Source organism: Gobius niger (assembly GCF_951799975.1).
Source record: "Gobius niger genome assembly, chromosome: 9".
Classification (NCBI taxonomy): Eukaryota; Metazoa; Chordata; class Actinopteri; order Gobiiformes; family Gobiidae; genus Gobius; species Gobius niger.
The window spans coordinates 21,154,331-21,174,308 of NC_136860.1; the positions used below are offsets into that span (position 1 = coordinate 21,154,331).

The 19,978-nt window shown below is 46.0% G+C and overlaps 1 protein-coding gene across 1 annotated transcript in view; it reads right to left on the reverse strand.

Annotated features, from left to right (window-relative positions):
• Nucleotides 1-19,978, reverse strand: part of LOC306967680 (cyclic AMP receptor 1) — a 57,024-nt gene that overhangs the window by 24,649 nt on the left and 12,397 nt on the right. Inside the window, exons 8-11 of the mRNA XM_079562784.1 lie at nt 19,906-19,944; nt 15,890-15,968; nt 13,701-13,748; nt 10,314-10,396 (exon numbers count right to left, since the gene is read on the reverse strand). Coding sequence (XP_079418910.1) covers nt 10,314-10,396; nt 13,701-13,748; nt 15,890-15,968; nt 19,906-19,944 — 249 coding nt within the window. The remainder of the gene's footprint in view (nt 1-10,313; nt 10,397-13,700; nt 13,749-15,889; nt 15,969-19,905; nt 19,945-19,978) is intronic.

Below are 19,978 nucleotides of genomic sequence, written 5' to 3' on the forward strand. Positions count from 1 at the left end.
AAGAAGCACCGGTGACATGTACAGTATAATACAAATAACAAATCAAAGGGTATGGGAACCTAGATTGACTGGTAAATCGAAAGCTTTGCCCCCGACTCAACTCCTTCTTCACCACAACAGTCCGATACAGTGACTGCATCACTGCCGACGCTGCACTGATCCGTCACCCTAATTGCAGCTTGCTCTAAATCTGATACATTTTTTTATCGATCCCATCACAGATGCAAATTTGTAACACATCAATTTGTAATATCAAATGTGTCCCACTTTTTTTTTTCCTTTTTTTGGGGAAGCCGATAGAGAGTTCTCATTTACATACCTTGGGGGGAATTATTCTCTATCAAACTAATCCCAAATTTAGTTTTTGTATGGTTGTCAGAGGAACTTCAGTGAATGCGCAAAATGTTGTGACCATGTTCTGTGCAGCTGGAGTTTAAAACTTCAGGAAAAATTGAGCTGTGAAAAGGGTTTATACAAATCAACAAATCAGCTCACTTATTATATCTGAGCCATTTTTTTCTGATGAGAATATAAAAAAACAAAGCCCATGATTTTGGTTAACCTGCCCTCCTCCCAAGGGAGCATTACCATTCACTTCCACGTGTTTTGACCTCCAACAATGTCACATGAAAACTATCAACATGCCCCACACTGATCTTAGAATAGAAAAACTTAATAAACAATAAACAATAAAGTTGGCAGATGGCAGAAATGTGTTTGTTCTCATACATGCAATAGTACATTCGCACAGCCTACAATAAAAACACATGAATAAATGTTACAATGTCTTAAGTTAAACGCAGACCATAGAAAGGTAAAAAAAACAACAACAAAAAAACTGGAAACAAAGATGTGCAAGATTGAGAACATAGATGTCTGATGAACCGGAGAACTGAAAAATCTAAAAAGCAGAAGCGCAATGCCCCAAAAGAACATGAGACATCGGGCGAGACAAACAAGAGCTATGGCGATAAGCGGTGAGAAAAAAAGGCCAGGGGGGAGGAGAGAGAGGCGGAGAGCGGCAGATACGAGGTGAGGCGCAGAGGAGTGGGTGAGGGGGGGCCGTTTCTCCTGTGCGAGCCACGCTAATGAAAGATGAATGAGGGAGGCAGCGGTGAGAAGGGGGGGGTTGGGGGGAGTAGCTGCGGGCGATGCCTGAGCCGCTGCGCGCGCTGGAGCAGGTTTGTGTGTGCGCCGCTCTCGCAGTCAGCTCGCTGCTGTCGGACAACGGGGACGATATGTTGTGTGTGCCGCGTGACTCATGAGCAAATGGGCAACAACAATGCGCCGCTCTGTGCGCCGCCACCTGTAAGCAAACAGTCAATAGCACGTCCTCACGGAGTCTCTGTCTGAGCCCTGCTTATTTATTCACACTGCCGATCCATCAGGCTGTCAGTCACTCTTACAAGAGTCGCTCCCTTACCATACAGATTTCGTACGCTGCCTCTGACTATCGCTTCCAATATCCCACCCTGCCCGTCTGTAGCACTCTTCTTCCATCAATACTCTGTGCGCTCTCCGTGCCGCCTGCCCTCTGCGGTTCACAACTCTCTTGTGTCTTTGGGATTGTGCGCTAACAGCTTGGATGGTAAGCACACATTCTTTCCGGCGTGGAGGGCAGCCAGACAGAGAAGTCGTCCTGACCCTGATCACACTTCCCTCTCACTTCTACCAACTCAGGCTTTTTCCCTTTTCCTTCCGACAAACAGCACGCTTCACTGTGCCAAAGCGAGGCCCTGATGGTCGTCTGCTCCTGTTAACTGCAAACATCTTGTTATGCATTTTTGAATTATTTTTTGTATTTCTTTTTTTGTGTTGATTAAGGATGGTTTAATAGTTGCTGTGCCCATCATGAGGATAATATAAGGGAAATGATTATGTGAGAAAAAGTATAATAGATCTACTGTTACCAATGAATAAATAGTTAATCACAAAAATTGCAAACTTAAAAGCTTGAGAATAACTAAATTGCAGTAATTTAGTCTTGTAATTTCAGCTGCATGTCAACACTAAAGAATGGTTGAATCGGGTGAAAGATAAACGGATGGAATCCTAATTGACCAAAAGAGAGATTTTATCAAGTCAACATCAAACGTGTAGTCAGACTTGAAACAGGGTTGTATTGTCCATTTGTGACTGTCTGCGCGGCGGCACACACAAGACAAGGCTGTCCTTGTTACAGCGACAACATGTGATCACTGAACCAAATGTGCAAAAAAGCTATAATAATTGTGGGTTTTCAGCGGCAGTATGAGTTAAGTTCAATACACTGGGAAAACTCCATGCACAGACACTGGGTCAGCATGGGGATCAACTGGGTCAGTCAGGGGTACAACTTCCATCATAACTCCTGGATGGAGCTCAAATAGCAAAGTCATTTGGTAAAGAGAAAATATACCTACGTTGGCTACTGAAAGTATGATTTTCAGGTCTCAATGGAAAAAAGGGAACTAAATGAAAACTTTTAAAAAACGAGAATGTGAGAACACGTGACTCAACAAATAGATGCAGGTCACATGTCAGGCAAATGTATGGCAACAGAGGCCAAATGAGTGGCATGTTATTGTTATTGTCACCACTCAGTTCTGATCATTAAGGGCCGTGTTTAGACGGAAATGATTCAAGTAAGGACTTAATGAGGACTAGAGCTGTGCTCAATATATTGTATCAGCAATATGCAAAGCATATTGAGGCACCTGTATCGAGATACACACACAATTTTAAATACTCGATTCAGTTTGTTTATTTGGCATGAGGTCACCTAAAGATAATTTTTGTCAGGATTCAGCAAAATATATGTTGTATTATGGTCAGTGTATCGGGGCGTATCGCATTGACAAGTGTTTGCCAACACCCAGCCCGAATGTGAATGTCACGGGGTGACTTGAGACAGTGTGTGAGAGCCGGGGTTTGACCAAAGTGCGCGGGAGTGTGTGTGTGTGCGACAGTGACCCAGTCCACTACATCAGGGATAATTATGCACAGGTGTGCGTGACTGAGCCTCTACTGGTCACTGGGCTGTAGTATTGACGGCCTGTCCCCTACGTAGGCTTCCCTCTCAGAGAAGCGCGATCGGAGCAGAGGAGCGGTTGAGAGAGGACGCGCCGTTGGAGCAGTCGCGGGGGAGAGTTTGCCATCCCCCTCCTCTCAGCTAAGTGTTCCTCTACTTATTGCTGTGCCGTCTATTGGCAGACGCAATGTTTGAGCACCTTAGTAATTTGGTCAACTGTTCTGGCGGCCTGTGTCCTAATTCCAGACATCCCCGCTGTAACGCACAACGGCAACGGAGCGCACCACGCCAGCGGATCACCACGCCAGCGGATCACCACGTAGCGTCAAACGGACCGGTTCACCGACTGACCAGCCAACTTTAGTTTTAGTTAGCCTCGACCTGGGAGATATTTTAACCTTTTAATATTATATACATTCTGGCACTACGCCCCGTGACTTGAACTGTTACCATAGCATTGATTTAATATGATTAAAAAATTGTGTCCATGACAGGGAAAAGAAATGTGACTGGAACCCTCTCTACAACATGGCCTTTTAAGAACAAAGACGATTTTTGAAACTATTGTCACAAATAGTGTTACGATTATTTCACCACAAAAAAAATGTGTCGATTCAGTTTTGAGCTCTATCAATATCATATTTCTGTTGCAATAACAATACATTAGAAATATATGGGAGCCCATGATCATACACCTGCACTAATTCACAAAACAGGGGAGAAAAAAAAGCATGAGGGACCCCAGGGACTGAAGCGGCAAACGCAACAAAATAAAACCCAAACAAAGAGACATCCTGTTTCCTGGAACACAACACCACTCAACCCTCGGCGCTTGGAGCCGCCAGCGCAAGCGCCACACAAACACGCACAAAATCTGCTCATTGTACAATTTGGCGCGTTCGTGTAGCAGCGTGTGTCTGAGGGTCTGCGCCGCGGAGTGTCGGTGCACGTGAGCTTATCCTTGTGAGTGGCTGGGAGTGTTTATGTGTGTGCGTTACAGAAAGAGGGAGGGAGGGAGGGAGGGAGAGAGTGAGCGAGAGAGAGGGAGGGAGGGTGAAGCAGATGATAGAGTAGGCTTTAGCGATTCCCTGGAGTGTGAGGCAGCGTTTACGGCACTCTCAGAGCAGCCAGAGTGATGAATATTTAAAGACGTGCCTGAAAGAGCAGGGGGAGTGTTGCGTGTGTCTGCCGATGTGTGCACATGCCTAAGTGCGTGTGAGGGAGGTTATCTCATCTGTCTTAAGCATTTGTGTGTAAATGAAAAAAATTGATAGATACGTAGGCCCGTTGGTTAATGAAGACTTTGCACCCTCAAAGTTTCGTTCTGTCCGTAGTGTCAAATCAAAAAAACTGTAGACTTGCCACTCATTTTCCTTCTGTTGCCATGCTGTTGCTATGCTGTGACATAACTAACTGTCCTTATATTGGGCTGAATCTTTCTTGTGTAATAAAATATTATTGCACTGTGTGAGTTGCTTGGTACAGATTTTGTAAGCTTTTTGTTTTTTTAATACAACACCTAAATAAGAGGCTGAATCTGCTCTCAATTTACGTCAAAATTGCAGTCAACTTCCAACTACAGGGGGATCACACTCCTCACTGGACCAGCTCTATACCCTCCATCAGGTGCTTGAGGGTTCATGGAAGTTCTCCCAACCAGTCTACATGTGCCAGTTTTGTGGACAGAATTTCTAGGTGCAGCCAGGGATGGCGGTTGTCAATTTGGCAACCTCAGGATATCATCTCTGCTGTATGAAGATGATGTTGCTCTGTTGGCTTCTTCAAATCAGGGCCTTCAGCGTGCTCTGGGGCGGTTTGCAGCCGAGTGTGAAGTGGCCGGGATAAGGATCAGCACCTCCTAATCCGAGGCCATGGTTCTCCATCGGAAAAAGGAGGCTTCCCCTGTGGGTCGTGCTCACGAGTGAGGGACGGATGGAGCGTGAGATCGATAGATGGATCAGCACGGCGGCAGTGATGCAGTCGCTGAATTGGACTGTTTTGGGGAAGCGGGAGCTGAGCAAAGCTCTCAATTTACCAAGCTCAGTTACCTGCGAGGAGCTCGAAGTAGAGCAGCTGCTCCTCCACCTCGAGAGCAGCCAGCTGAGGTGGCTCAGGCATCTGTTTCGGATGACTCTCCCTCGGGAGGTGTTCCGGGCATGTCCCATTGGGAGGCAGCCTCGAGGAAGACCCAGGACAGGCTGGAGGGACCATGTCTCTAAGCTGGCCTGGTATCGCCTCGGGATCCCCACAGAACAGCTGGAGGAGGTGTGCCTGGATAGGGAAGTCTGGGCATCTCTGCTCAGACTACTGCCTCCGCGATAGAGCGGAAGAAAATGGAAGAATGGATGGGATCTTACATGACTCTTTCAGTGAAATACTGAGAAGCAAAACTGTGACAGTTTTACATTTATGTTTAGCTCTATCCTAGAAGACAACAGTCAGAATTTAAAACATCCTCCAATACATGTTTTCACATTCGTTTCCCACAAGGATAGTTAAGAAAGTTGGGTGTTGGATAAACTGTGGAGCATGACTTTTGTGCAACAGGAGACAAACCAATCACTCCCCCAGAGAATTGGCGAGGGTCATGGGTGAACTCAAGACTTCAAACACAACTTTTTATATTTGAGACAATAAAATTACCAACAAATTACCAAAAATAACAAAGATATTTTTATAGGAAACTGATATAAAAAGATGTAGAAAAATACAGTGAAACAATAGATAAATGAAAGGCTTACAGATAGATGAGAGATGACTCCAAACTTGTTAAACAGAAAAAAAGAAACAACACAAAATGCATTAAAATATAGCGCACACAGGGTCTACCCACAATAGTTCATATTCATCGAAGCTGCAATGTCTTCAGAGAACCAAGGAACACCACAATGTGTAGAACTGAAGAGAAAGCAGGATGAGAAGCAAAGGCAGTGCATTCTGGGATGCAGAACGCCGAATATTGTGAGATAAGAGTTAATATATCCCCCGACTTGGTTCCAGTCTTTCTTCCTCCCTCGATCCCTCCCTCCATTCCTCCCTCCATCCTCCTCCCCTTTCTCTTTGAGGGATGAATAATAACTGCTGCTTTGAGATTTCCTCCCTCATTTTTCAAAGCACAGAGACGAGATGGGGAAGGTCTGCCTGGCCCAAGCTGCACACACACACTCATTCAGAGGCGCCGCGAAGTGCACACAGACACACAGTGTCTTGTTCGCACAGCTCGCCTAGAGCAGGGAAATCAGATCTCCTCCAGAGAAAGGCCGGGGTTTAGCCGCTGAAGGGAGCACATACAAAAATCCCCTGCAAGTACATATACGTCTCTACACACCGCAAAACCCACTTGGACAATTGAGGAAACCAAGAATAACCAAGAATGTGAACTGTGTCCTGGAAAAACTGGGTGAACTCAAGGTTACATGGACATGGACATCACCGGTTCAAGGCTCATTACTAACAAGATGGTGCGTCCAAGGCGGCTGTGTCAAACACCCAAAACAAGTAACTGCCAAACAAACCCCTTGGGATATGGAAAAAGATAAATAGGAGATGCCAGATAAACCCCAGGCAGGTGTCAAAGAGGGATGGAAGTGGCGCACTTAGAATAAAGTTCTAATGACAGATGAGCATGCTGTCCAGGAGGAGCACTCGCGCATCACGCTGTGACGCGCCACTGAAATCAGCAGCTAGATTCCGAGGAGAGGGCTTATTTATGCAAACAGGCGTAGAGGCGCGCACAGTAGGAATCTAGACAAGCCTTGTAAACAAACACACACCCACACCATAAAGCACACGAGGGAGGCGATGTGAGAAGCAGGCTGTGAAAACTCTAGTAGTGCCCGGGCAATGCGCATGAACACACATTCTCACAGAGCTGGGACCGAGGGCCGAGCTTGAGATGAAAAGGGGAGAATGTGGAAAGATGAGTGAAGGTGTGGAGCCGCTGCCAGATGAGAGCCTCTTATTAAGGAAGGTGTGACAGAGGACCCTGCCCGTCCGCACGTCGACGCTCCGGTGCGCCCGTGTGTAAAAGTAGAAGCGCTTTCTCGTTTCAATTCGCAACAGCTGGTGTCGAATTAACACATTTACCAGTGCGCATTTGGAACAGATTAAAATTGCGTGTGGCGTGCAAATGTGTGTGTGCGTGTTTATGAGTGTGAAGAGGAAGCCACAAGCCAAAACTGTGTTTGTGGTGTTTGTTTGGGGGAGTGTCAGGGCAAAATAGAGGGGAAGAGTGCGGAGGAGCGGGGTACGGAGAATGAGCGAGCTCTACCCGCCGGCTTTAGCTGCTGCCCTGGGCCGTCTCTCTAAGCCCTGTTTAGGAGGCTTTGGAGCTCAGATAGAAATAATCCCCCACTCAGACACACGCGCGCAGCTCGGCACGCGCGCGCACACACACACACACACACACACACACACACAAAACAGACTACACACGCTGAAGCCGGCACACAGTGCTCTCGCAGCTCACGCGCACTCACAGCACCACGCAGCCGACAGCACATTCACCTCGCCTACACACACACAAACACACGCACAGTCTGTCTACTGCTTCCACACGACAGAGCACAGCGACATCAGCGCGGCACCGTGACAAACACTTTACACACTCCAGCACTCAGGGAGCGAGGAGGGAAGGGAGGAGAAAAAAGGCAGAAGAGGATATGAGCCAAGCCGAGCGAGGGAAGCGGGGAGGGGGGGAGGGGAAGGGAGGCTAACAAATTAATAGGAGCCGGAGATATATACAGCCTGCGCTGCCGAATGGGGGAGCAGGAGGAGGGAGGCTGAGAGCAATTCATTCCTGTTCTCTCAGGAGAAAGACCGAACGCAGCGCAGCGAGCAGGCAGGAATCAGCGTGTAAAGCGAGAGGTGCGTGCAGACTGAGCCCTTGTCTATAATGGTTCTTCTGTCAGTATGAACTTCATTTGCTAATAAATTCAGTTTTAATATATAAATGCATAAACTGGTTACTCCAGATTTGCATATTGAACATAGGCAAGCACAGACATAACTTAGGAGAGTTTAGAGGGGTGCAAAGCGTAGTAGCTATACTACAGACTTGCACAATGGAACAAAGGGTCACTTTTGTAATAACACCTTCATAAAACATATTCACGTTCAAGTGAACATAGAAATTAAAAATACTCTAAATAAAGTAATTTTGCTTCTGTTTATGAAGTTTTGTGGCCTGAATTAGGTTCAATACTTGGGTGAGCTTGCAGTGTCAATTGGACATCCTCATCAGCTCCTAGTGAGTTGACTCCCATCATCCCATCATCCCATCATCCAAAGTGCTATGTGCAAATTTAAGACTGAATGATGTCTGTATGTCAGTACAGTTGTCTGCAACTTGTTGACCATTTGTTGAACCCCACTGCATAGCAAAAGTAACAGTAATTGGACTCCTGCAAAGCCTATGGATCTCTCCTTCTGTGGTTCTCCCCAAGGTTTCTCTTTTCTCCTGCCGGGTTTTTGAGTTTTTCCTTGCCATGCTGGAGAGTCTAAGGACGGGGGACACCCACGCCGCTCGTTGCTACCTCCTATTGGACATTATATTTGCCTGGATTCACCTGAACCTTTAATTGTCATATTTATTGCTCTGTTTTATTGCCTTAATGTTTGGTGCAGCCCTGTGTGGCGACTTCTGTTGTGATATTGGGCTATACAAAACCATTAAACTTAAACTTAAACTTATGGTAATAAGCACATAAATGAATGACTTAGAATTGGAAGATGTGCTCTTTGAGAGATTTTGTATGAAGTAATGCTGCTCCCTCTGCTCGCACACTGATGAGACAAAAGTTTCTAAAGGTTTAAAGGGACTATACGGTGTTAGAAAATGTTAAAATTAAGTATTTTCCTCTCTCTACATGTTCCAGCATGTCCTAATGTGTAGAATGAGCCCAGACCTATTCACCACAACTGCGTCCAAAATCCTGCGCTGTCGCTCAAAAAGGTGTTAATTCGGGTTCGAAGTGCCGTCATGCACAAGCTTAATATAGAACCTGCAGTTACGCACAAGACCTGAGGTGTCCGTAGTGAGTATAAAAAATGACCAACTTGCATGTAGTCCCTTTAAGTGCTGCTCCACTTGAATTAAAAATACAGAAAGATTTTAGACTTCATTTAACCATTTGTTTCTGTATTCATTTCAAACGTATTGCGTGTATATTGCACTCAGACTCTTCAAAATAACTACAAATAATAACAATAGCTTACACTCATTGACGCCATACTCAGTGGTGGTAAGCTGCCATTGCATCCACAGCCGCCCCTGGAGTAGACTGACAGAAGCAAGCCGGACCTTCCAGCTATGAAACACGAGCGCTAACCGCTACGCCACCGATAACGGCAGATCCATTCCTTTGCGCTCAATCATAGCTGTGCTCCCACCATTCATAAATGTTTGATTTTACGGATAAAAAGACTTAATATTTTCAGTATCAGGCATAAATGGCATCGTAATAAATAGCCACTGTACACAGAACAATACTTAAGAAAACCATGGATCATAGGACGCAGATGAGAGGAATACAAAGTGCTGAAGAGATAACGGCGGTATCGAGGGAGTCGGATAGAAGGCTGTGAAGGTGGAGGGTGGCTGAGGGGCGAGCGCAGCATGTACTTTGTCATCTTCATCGGCCGACAGCGGGGGCACAGCGAGCGAGCGAGCCGGAGAGGCGGCGGGCCAAAGGGGCTGCTTTGGGGGAGGAGGGGCGGGGTGGGGCACTGTTTGAGCGGTGCCTTTGAGAGACGTTGACCCTGTAATTGACCTGTGTCTCCGCCTACATTGCCGTGGCGACAAGCAGAGCCGCCGCAGCTAATCACTTAGTAACCCTGACCTGTCAATCACACTGGTTTTCGAAGCGCAATCGTGAGGAAGCTGGCTGGGGGGAGGGGAAATGAAAGAAAGTAGGTATTGGAAAGAGGGAGATTGGGCGCAGGAGGACAGGAAGAGAAGGTAGAAGCAATAACAGCATAGGGGTTATCATTTACCGGACCACCCGCCTCCACCCACAAACCCTCAGCCAGTAAAGCTCATGTTTGAAAGAAAGAGAAAAAAAAGCCAATAAAACGCACTAGGCTTGCTCGCATACACACACACCGTCTTCTTGTGCTGCTGCGGTGAGAGAGAGAGAGAGAGAGAGAGTGGGAGAGAGCAAAGCTTTCCGAGAGTCAAGATAAGAGAGAGAACGAGAGCAGGACGGGAAAAGGCTGAGGGAGGCGGCAGAGACCAGATAAGATAAACATGAAGGAAACATGCAAATAGCCCGCGTGGCTGATGTGTCTGTGTGCGCTGTGTTACCTGTTGATGAGGGGAAAGATAGACACCAGAAGGTAAACGGAGGGATACCACTTCAACGGCTTGATCTCCTCGGCTAAAGAAACCTGCAAGACAGAAACGGGGCCACCATGACGAACGCATAAGCGACTGAATAAAGTGCAGAAACTAAATGGTCACAATTATTTGAAACCTGGGAGGCTCGACTTGAAACATCATGGCACCAGGGCAAACAACACAGGCCAATTAAGTGCTAATCAAATATTAACCTGCTGATGATACACAATACCCGCAGTGATATGAGCAAGGAACAAGCATCCCAATTAAACTGGGAGCCAATACGCCGCTGATCTAGAAACGGGGCGCATTCAATTTCTTGCGGAAGGGACAGAGGCGCACACGGAGCAGCTGAGCCAAGTGGAAATGAGGGGGGAAGAGACTGGCGGTAGAGAGCTTTTACAAGCCGTTATGACTAATTCCCAGGAGAGGAGAACTCGCGCGTCCGGAAGAGGCAGCGCAGCGCGGCCCCCGGATCGATTTTCTGCGCTGTGCTGTTTTTACCCCTCCTCCTCCTCACCCTCACCCTCCTCCTCCTCCTCCCCTCAGGCACGGACTCAGGCACGATGTAGCCCGGCCGGCAGCACGCAGCCCACCTCCCTCTCGGAGTCTCGCAGCCAGAGCCGTCAGGCAGGCCCACGAGCGTGCAGCGCGTTCTTCTCTCGCTTTCCCCCCACATGCTGGAAATTAATTACTCACCAGAAAAGACCCAGCGGCGTGCAAGGCCTAACGCAGGCATTTTTAAAGAATTCTAATGAAAATCGTGAGAGCCCGGCAGAGGTGTTTTATCACTGTGTGTTTGTAGATGAGGGGACTCAGGGAGGAGTGCAAACAAAAGGCACGTTTTTATCGTATTATGCAGACTGTATAATGGCACAATGAGGGCGCGTTAAGGCAACATTTGCGTGAACAAGGTATAAAAATCTAGTCTGAAAGTTGAATGGTTAGTAATATGAGTAAACTTCCTAGCTTAGCCTATTGCCTATGTCCAGGAAAAAATAATCCCAGAAAAATCCCAGCGAGGTGCAGCGACAGGCATCTGAAGAATTTGAGCGCAGAGACAGGATGTGGAAAAGTGGGGGGAGAGAGCGAGAGAGGGAGGGAGGGAGGGAGGGAGGAGGAAGACCCTTGTGTTTTTAATCACAGCCCTCCTGTGTCAGAGGCCCCTGCGCTGCTCCAGAGGCAAAGGGGAATGAAACCGTAATTATGCGCAGCGAGCCTGGCGGTCCCAGCGTTAATGACGCACGCGAGATTACAGGCAGTTATCAGCGGCAAGCCATTCCCTGCACCAGCCTCGCTCAGTCTTCGCAGGGAAAGCTGATCCGGGGAGTAATGGTTTCAGATTTCACATTGATAAAATTGTATCTTATCACAGCAATTACAAATGCAAGCAATAATTATTGGCCATATGAACTGTATTATTAATTCATAATAGCATTGATGGTAATTAGTTATTAAGAAGCTTTGCTCTCATCCTTTTAGCAACTCTCTCAATGCTTAAAATGTAAAAGTTCTTGCATAAAAGACAGTTAAATACATAAACTACAAAAAATAACATGACAACAAATGCAGCTTTATTGTGTTTGACTTTTTAACCAAGAATCACTAACAAAAAACCTTTATTAAACAGGAAAGTTTCACTAATTTCAGAATCTAATTTCTAAGGGAGTCCTGTCTCCAGATGGGACCATATTAGAACATAATCAGAAGCTATACTGTTAAGGAAAAGGCAGGGCTCATATGGCTCAAGAAGAAAATTAAAAACAACTCTTTGCCTCCGCTACTCTCCCTTGTCAGGATAGAGCTGTCTGAGCAAACGTTGCATGTTGAAAAGTTTGTCACCGTCCCCATCCTAAACAGCCATGCTCTGTCTGACATATAATGCAGGTGCTCATGTGTGACCGCAAACCTCTTGAGACTGTGCGATGTGTCAGGGGTGTGTGACTGACGGCGCTGATAGCTGTGAGCGCGAGTGGTGAACGTCATCGCACCCGCCACTTCCACTCACACACACAGATAGCTAGAGTGACTGTGGCCAACCGAGTCAGAGGGGGAACGTTGGCCGACGCAAGAGTGAACCTGCGAGAGCGCCGAACGTGAGACGGGGCGCTCGTGTGTGAGCGAAAGCCACAGGGGAGAGAGAGAGGAGGCGAGGGGAAATCACAGCAGCAAGAGCCCAGCAGGTATCGCTTTCTCTACTTTACACCTGCTGTTGTGCACACAGACTCACGACAGATGAAAGAAAGTGTGCTGGCCCAGCAATGTGAACCTCCAAAGCTGCTGCCATTGTTAAAGCATGCATAAAAGCCTCAAAATTGGCAGGACTTTCGAGGTTTGAACACAAGGGGGAGAGAGAGGCAAGGGAAAGGTGTAAAAAAAAAAAAAGTTACCTGATGTTATCACATAGTGTGTAGTAGTAGTATTACCACTTAGGGGCAGCATTCGCATTCCCTTAGCCCTAACCTGCCTCTCCACCACACCCTGCTGTGGCAAAGCTGAAGCAGGGCGGGGCTGAAGTGAAGACAGGTATCTAAACGCAGAGCACAATCTGTCTGCTCTCACTGCACAATGGAGTCTTTTTTGTGTTGTTTTTTGTGATCATATATCCCCAAAAATGCCATGAACTTAACACTTTTCCTTAAATGCCCCAGTGGCAGTATCTGATCCACACAAGCAGTTCATAGAGACATTCCCTTGTACCCATAGCCCCTCTTCAGTCATGGGAAGCTCCACATCCCCATGCCTGTTCACACTGAACAGCAATGGCAGGGCAAGGGCTCAATGCCTTGCATACTTATACACCAAAGAAACAAACTTTATCATGTGTCTGAAGGCATCCGGATTGCACTTTTCACAGCGGAAAAAATCATAATAGAGCAAAACATTTCCCGTGTGAATCAATAAAGTCTGTCGAAGTCTAAGAAATATAGAGAAAATAGTAGGCGTTGGGTTCTTGCAGACAGACGAGGATTCACAAAGATTCATTGCTTCCGTTTTATGCTACACAAAGTATGAGCAGCAGGGTTGTGCATTACAAATAATTAAAGGTAATTGCCAAATGCCGTGATATAACTTCCATAAAAGTTACAAACGTCCCTTGCTACATAACCATGTAGTGCTCTTGACCGGACTGAAGCATACTAAACACCCAGAGAGTTGAAAAATTCCCTTGGTCAAAAGGGGGGCTGGTACTGGAACTGCACCAAGAAGAACAAGAGGTCTCATATCTAACGTTCACTGTTAATACATGTGACAGCACAGAGAGTTAGGAACCGCCCAAAGGAACAGCAAACGCAGTAAAGTACAAACATTTTCTTATTTCGTATCACAACCAAAGAACATTGGAGCATTTACCTTTCGCCTCTCTCTTTCTGGGTTAAACGTTCCCAACCAGGACTGCATCTGCAAAATACAATAATAGTTTGTTTCAAAATGGAATCATTCTGTTTTGAAAGCAGGCCAACAGTCCATTCAGACGTGTTTTTCATACTTTGACGCTTTTCTTTGTAATCAACTTTAATGCGTGAAATAAGATGAAGATGGGAGGGTTGTAGGAAAATTGAAAGTGGAGCAAAACGTGGCAGCTTTGAGGGCTCCCAAGAGAGAGGACGTGGGAATACGTTTTGCTCTTCACGTCTGCTCTCTCGAGGGAACGAAGCAAAAACGTCAACACACGCAGAAACACACACGGGACGTGGATTTGGGCTGGTGGGATGTAAGTTGATACGTCAGAATGAAATCTCTGGAGGCCAAGTGTTAGCTCCATACACACGCAAGTCCAAAATGAGAGGAGGAACTTAGAGGTTACGTGTGTGATAATGGCATAAATAGCAAAAGCAGGGCAGTTAGCAATCCACCATGGCAACAACGGCAAATTGAGTGGCAACTGGCAAGGACACAATGTTCGGGTCACTGTTGGTAAATAACACTTTCCAGTGTCCAAATGATTCAATGTGAACGATAAGTCCAGTGTTTTACTTTAAAATTAGTTTCATTTAATGGAATGCGCCAGGAATCCCAGAAATCTGTGCCGTTCTGACGACACAGTGCCACCAGCGGCTTATCAGCTATTTATTAACTTTATGTTGCCATGGCTTCACTGTAAATTCAAACATGACCACAGGACATTCAACAAACAGACATTTGGTCATTAGATTAAACCCAGCCGGCAGCATCCACAGCGGCATCATATGAGAGCACGTGTCTGTGGGTGGGCTTCGAGTTCAATATCAATCGAGGAAATGTTATTTTGCAGCAGGAATAGTCAAGCAGATAAGGCGACTGTTCAAGACTCTTCACCCCGTTTCACCCTTAGCAATCCTGTCCCATAACAAAATGCCCAAATATCCTTGAAAAAGCCGACAACTTAAATGTTAAAGCCACACTGCGAAACATGCCTTGTCAAAGAAACTATACTTTGTCTCATGCCCTGCGTTTACAGAATACCACTGATACTTCCCCATGTACGACAAAAAAGTTGGTGACATTTTCAAAACACGAATAAACTTTTAAAAAAAAATTTCCCTTTAAACTGATCGTGTTTTGTTCTCTACTCCCTGCAGCACATTCATCCCGTCTCTCAAAGCCCTTTGGAATCATTTCACGTGAGACAGTCCCAAAAGAGAGATAATACCGTTGCTCTTCATAGGTGTAGATGAGGGATGGGGCGGTGGAAGAGGAATTTGTGGCACACAGACGTTAGGGTGGGTGGGGGGGGTAGAATGAAAATGACGACACAGATGGGAGCGTTAAGGGAAACTGTTGTGCTGAAAACGAGAGTGGCTGAAAAGCAGACAGAAGAAGGAGCCGGGACGAGGGACGCCTCAATAGCGTGAGATGAAATGCATGTTGCCCACAGCTTGACATTGTTATCACATTTATAAGAAATAGAGAATCTAGTCCATTCCACCTTTCTCTTTTCAAGAACCACTATGTCTCTGTCAACAGCCCATCTGTCTGGCAGACTGCAGAAAAGGCCTTTATTTTCTAGAAGCTTTTAATCTGTTTCAGTGTTTTTGCTTTTTGTTTATTACAAATCTCATGTCTATAGAAAAGAAAAAAGTGCCAGTCCTCTCGTGGCCGTGCATGTATGCAAACTCAGAGCAGAGGAATGGCAGCTATGTCAACTTGGTGGAATGCTGCCTCTGGGCTCATCCTGAACGACACACGCACCATGAGCCAACAGAGAGTGCGCCAAGTGTCACGCAGCAAATATCAAATGTGCCGTTGTTTCAGGCTACAAATATTAGTTTTAATGTCAGGTTATTTTCTCTAAAACTCATCATGAGACTATGTATGCTGAACTAATTATCTAGAGAGTTTCAGGATTTAGACATTAAAGTAATTAAAGTGAATATTGTTGATTAGTTGGACAGTACAATAGTTTAAGTTTTATGGATTAGGTTGTTAGTTCATCTGTGGATTATGTTTGGCCCTGTTTTGTAAAAAGCAATATAGTTTAAATCCTATGAAGAGACATTATAGAAGCGACGCTATAGCAGCAGTGATGAGGAAAAACAACAGAAAACAAATGTTGCACTCACCCTTTTATTGGCCACAAAGATAATCCTGGCGTAGCAGCAGATCATCAGAAAGATGAGGGTGAAGAGAGGCGCATACCATCTAAAAATAAATCAGAAAGGAATGATAGCATCATTTTGTAAAGTCTGTAAACATTTTTCATTTGAAAAGGGTTTTCATGTGCATAATTTAGAGCTTAATTTTGAAGTGGAGTGTCTCAGGACAGCAGGATGCAACGGAGAAGGCCTTTTGATTTTTCTAGCAAGAAACCAACAACATGATTGTGGTTATTAAAATTTCCATTTTATGTATGTTCATGTACATGTATGTTTCAATGTAAAAATGATACAAGTGTGTAATGCTTTTTGGTGCAGCCTGTTATGTTGATCATTGCTCTGAGAGTCTTTTATCATAACGAAGGTGACACCAAGAAATAAACAGCCAATCACCTTAGTGACAATGACAAGATGATTCTCCAAAGGTTTTGCAGCACATATGAAGTTGAATTCCCTGAAATCTTGGACATACTTATCAAAAGTGACTTAGCAACTTTGGTATGTTCTGTATGTAAAACTGGGAGTCAGAAAACAAAACCTAACGCCACGGTGCCGCCGGAAATACCTTGCATTCTTGTTGAATGAAGTGGTGAAAAGATGAGTTCTACAGCAAGCATCTAAACAATGATTAAATATGTTATGGTAAGCAAAGTAAAGGTTCGGCGGGTTTAGGCTTGTGTTATGTAACCCTTTGGGGTGTGATGCAAGTTCAGAGGAGTTTCAACCTCTCCCTTGTAATCTCAGACCTGCTTTTGTCTTGCACCGATTGACAGGTTTCTGGTCACTTTTGTTTCACCTCAGCAAGTTTGTCAGAACTGTCTGCCCTGAATGTCAACACTCTCGCCTTTTAAAGTTAATACACCACGGGATGGGAAGCACACGCAAAAGTCAAAGCAAAAGCACTTCTAAATTATCTTTAAATTAAAAAATGCTAATACTTTTCACTTTTTAACTAAAACTAACTATATTTTCAAGCTATTTTCTATTTATGCCCGAGAAGAAACAAAATGTGTGTGTAAATACATTCATGCCCAATAATGGCAGTGGACAATGATAAAAGCATTTGCAGGGGAAACCAGCCCTGTCGTTACCTCGGTGTGATTTAATAACCTGCTCCTTGGAATAAACAGCGACCAATTACGCCAGCGCACGTCCTGTTAATGATGGAGAGACGGGCCGAGGGTGGGCGGATAGCGGCGAGGGGGGGTGGGGGTGGGGGGTCTGCGCCAAGAAGGGGGAGATGGGGGGGGGGGCTTTTTAATGATAGCGTGCATGTGTGTGCGTTGAGGGGGGGGCAGAGGAGAGAGAGTGACGGGCGGCAGCTACAAAGTGCTCTAATTAGCATGATAATGATCTGCCATTAGAGTCCGCCGTGCGCTACAGCTGAGCGCCGTACCCGGGGAGGCAGCGAGAGCGAGGCAGGAGGCAAGGCGTAAGAAACGTGCTTGTGAAAGAGGGGAGCGCGAGGGGAGCGCGAGGCGGATAGATGTTAAAAAACGTGAAACATGAGCAGATCCAAGGCAAAAGCTGCTGTCGATATAATTAAAGATGGGAGCGCAGGAAGAAAGATGCGCAGGCCGTGAACAAAATATTGGGTTTTAGTTAGGGATTAGGGATCCAAAATGAAGTAAACGGTAAAAGTGGTTATAGCCTCACTGTGAAAAGCTAAATCAGATGTTGCTTGAGGACTTCATCTGTGAATTAGGATTCAAGCTATAACAAGGCAGCAAGCATCTTTCCTATAGCCTCCAGTGTCTTGGTCAATGTATGCTTGTTATCTCTATCATCGCTGAGGTGAAAAGTATGTAATTGATGTGTGAAAAGAAACTGGTGAGTGAGGACCCAGAAGTGGGTCACGATGGCTTTGACAAGAGTTTTTGATAGTCAGACCAGAAAATGCTGGAATCGACTGTGTTTTAGTATGAGGATATATCTAGGCCTTCTGTATTTGCGGAACAAGTTCATTTTGCTCGATTATCTTATATAAGATTAAATGATTTGGCTGGTCTCTATAGGTTGAAGGTGGGTCCTGAAGCTAAACCGGTTGAGAACAGTGTGTCTAAACAAACCTACAGTTAAGCAGAAATCACGAATTACCAGTTCAGCTACTTCGACATGAGAATGCAAGAGGGTGTGGGAAGTAATGGAAAAGGTGCACACTAAACTTGAATGTACAGTACACAGACAAATTAAGTCATTTCCCACTGAGCACGAAGGAAATCGAGGTTTTGATGTAAATGTCAAGTCTCTGAGTCACATTCCGGCATAATATTGGTCTCTAGCTGTTTTGAAGGACGTTTTACACTGGGTTTGTTTGTGCTGTTATCATTTCTGTGGGCCCCGGGCAGCACAGAGCGGGACAAGAACAGACTGAACAAGCTGGTCAGGAAGGCCAGCTCCGTCCTGGGCTGCCCCCTGGACTCTGTGGAGGAGGTAAGGGACAGGAGGGTGTTAGCCAAGCTCACCTCCATCATGGACAACACCTCCCACCCACTGCACGGGACTGTAGAAGAGCTGAGCAGCTCTCTCAGTGGCAGACTGAGACACCCTCAGTGCAGGACGGAGCACTACTGCAAAGCCTTCATCCCCACTGCTGTCAGACTGTACAATAAGGCTGTGAAGTAACGCTGACTGTAACAAGTGAATTTATCCTTTGTGAGATCAATAAAGGTTTATCTTATCTTATCTTATCTTATCTTCTATATACTCTTTAACTGATCACTATTGCTATTGTCACAAGAGAGTTTTAATGTCATAAATGGGGCCATTTTCATAACAATCCCAATTTGCAAGTCCTAAAATCTCCAAAATTAAAGATTGATGATACTTCATTCCACTTGACGGCACAAAAATGATCATTTACGCCTATGATTAGTGCTAGGTCAGTAGTACGTTGTGCAATAAGGGGAGCTCTAAGGAGTGACTCAGCTCAGCTTGAGTAGGCTTCTTCCAATTGCTGACTCAACCGCGGAAATTTCGCACCTCCGATGTCACACAGCTCAGCCCTCTGCTTTTCATTCTCCATCCTCTTTCATCCCTTTTAATACGTCTATCTCCTCCGAGGCTTCCCACCCACCTCTCGTGTCCTGTCCGCGCGCTTCGCTGAACTCTGATGAAGACACACTACGCGGCGTGGGCAGAGACAAGGGCAATCTATTTCTCCCACTCAGCTCTCCGTCCCGTCAGGCTACGTCGCACCTTCTCTCTTCCTCTCTCACTTCTCGGTCTCACCAAGCGCAAGCTCATATGGCTGGGCTCCCACTTTCCCACCTGTAAAACTGCCATCTCTGCCCTCCTGCGCTTTTGCCTGCCAGCTGTCAGCGGGCTTTGCACATTTTAGGAGATGTGTTTCCTCCTTGATGGCTGGTGCCGTGGCCTGTAATCTCTCGTCTGGTTTGATATAATTAAAGCTAATGAAGATTCGCTGATCCTTTGAGCAATGTGTCCCTCTGGGCCATAACAGCGCGTGGAACTAGACAGAGCCAAGCGCAGAGGAGCCGGGTAAAAGACAGGCGGGCTCATTTAGCACTGCTGATGGCGATGTGTTGCACTGTGCGCGCGTGTGTGTGTGTGCCCTGGCGCGCGCCGGCTTATTTGCTTAGAAAGATTGATTCCCTGCTGATGCTGCGAGCGGCAACGCGATTACCTTAGCTCATGTGGCAAACCATTGTGTATGTTTGGGTGTGCCTGTGTGGTGGAACATTGGCACAGCGCTACAGACTGGAGGCGAGTTCCATAAAAAAACATAATCGCTCATAGCCCATCCTTCGTAGCTAAATATAGTGCCGAAACTCCCCTCGATCAGACGAGGCAGAAGCAGTCGTGATGAGTATTCGCACAAGCATCTTTGGCCCTGAACCATATGGGGAAAAAAGTCAGACTCCCCTGACATACAACCCTTCACATTTCCCCATAGAAAACCCCCTCCCCCACTGCCCCTTTCGGGAGAAGCTTTGATGGTAGCACTGAAAGGGTCTACTTACATCCCAAATCTCCAGGCTACGTGATCGTCTGTGATCCAGCTGGGGGGAGAGAGAGAGAGAGAGAGAGAGAGAG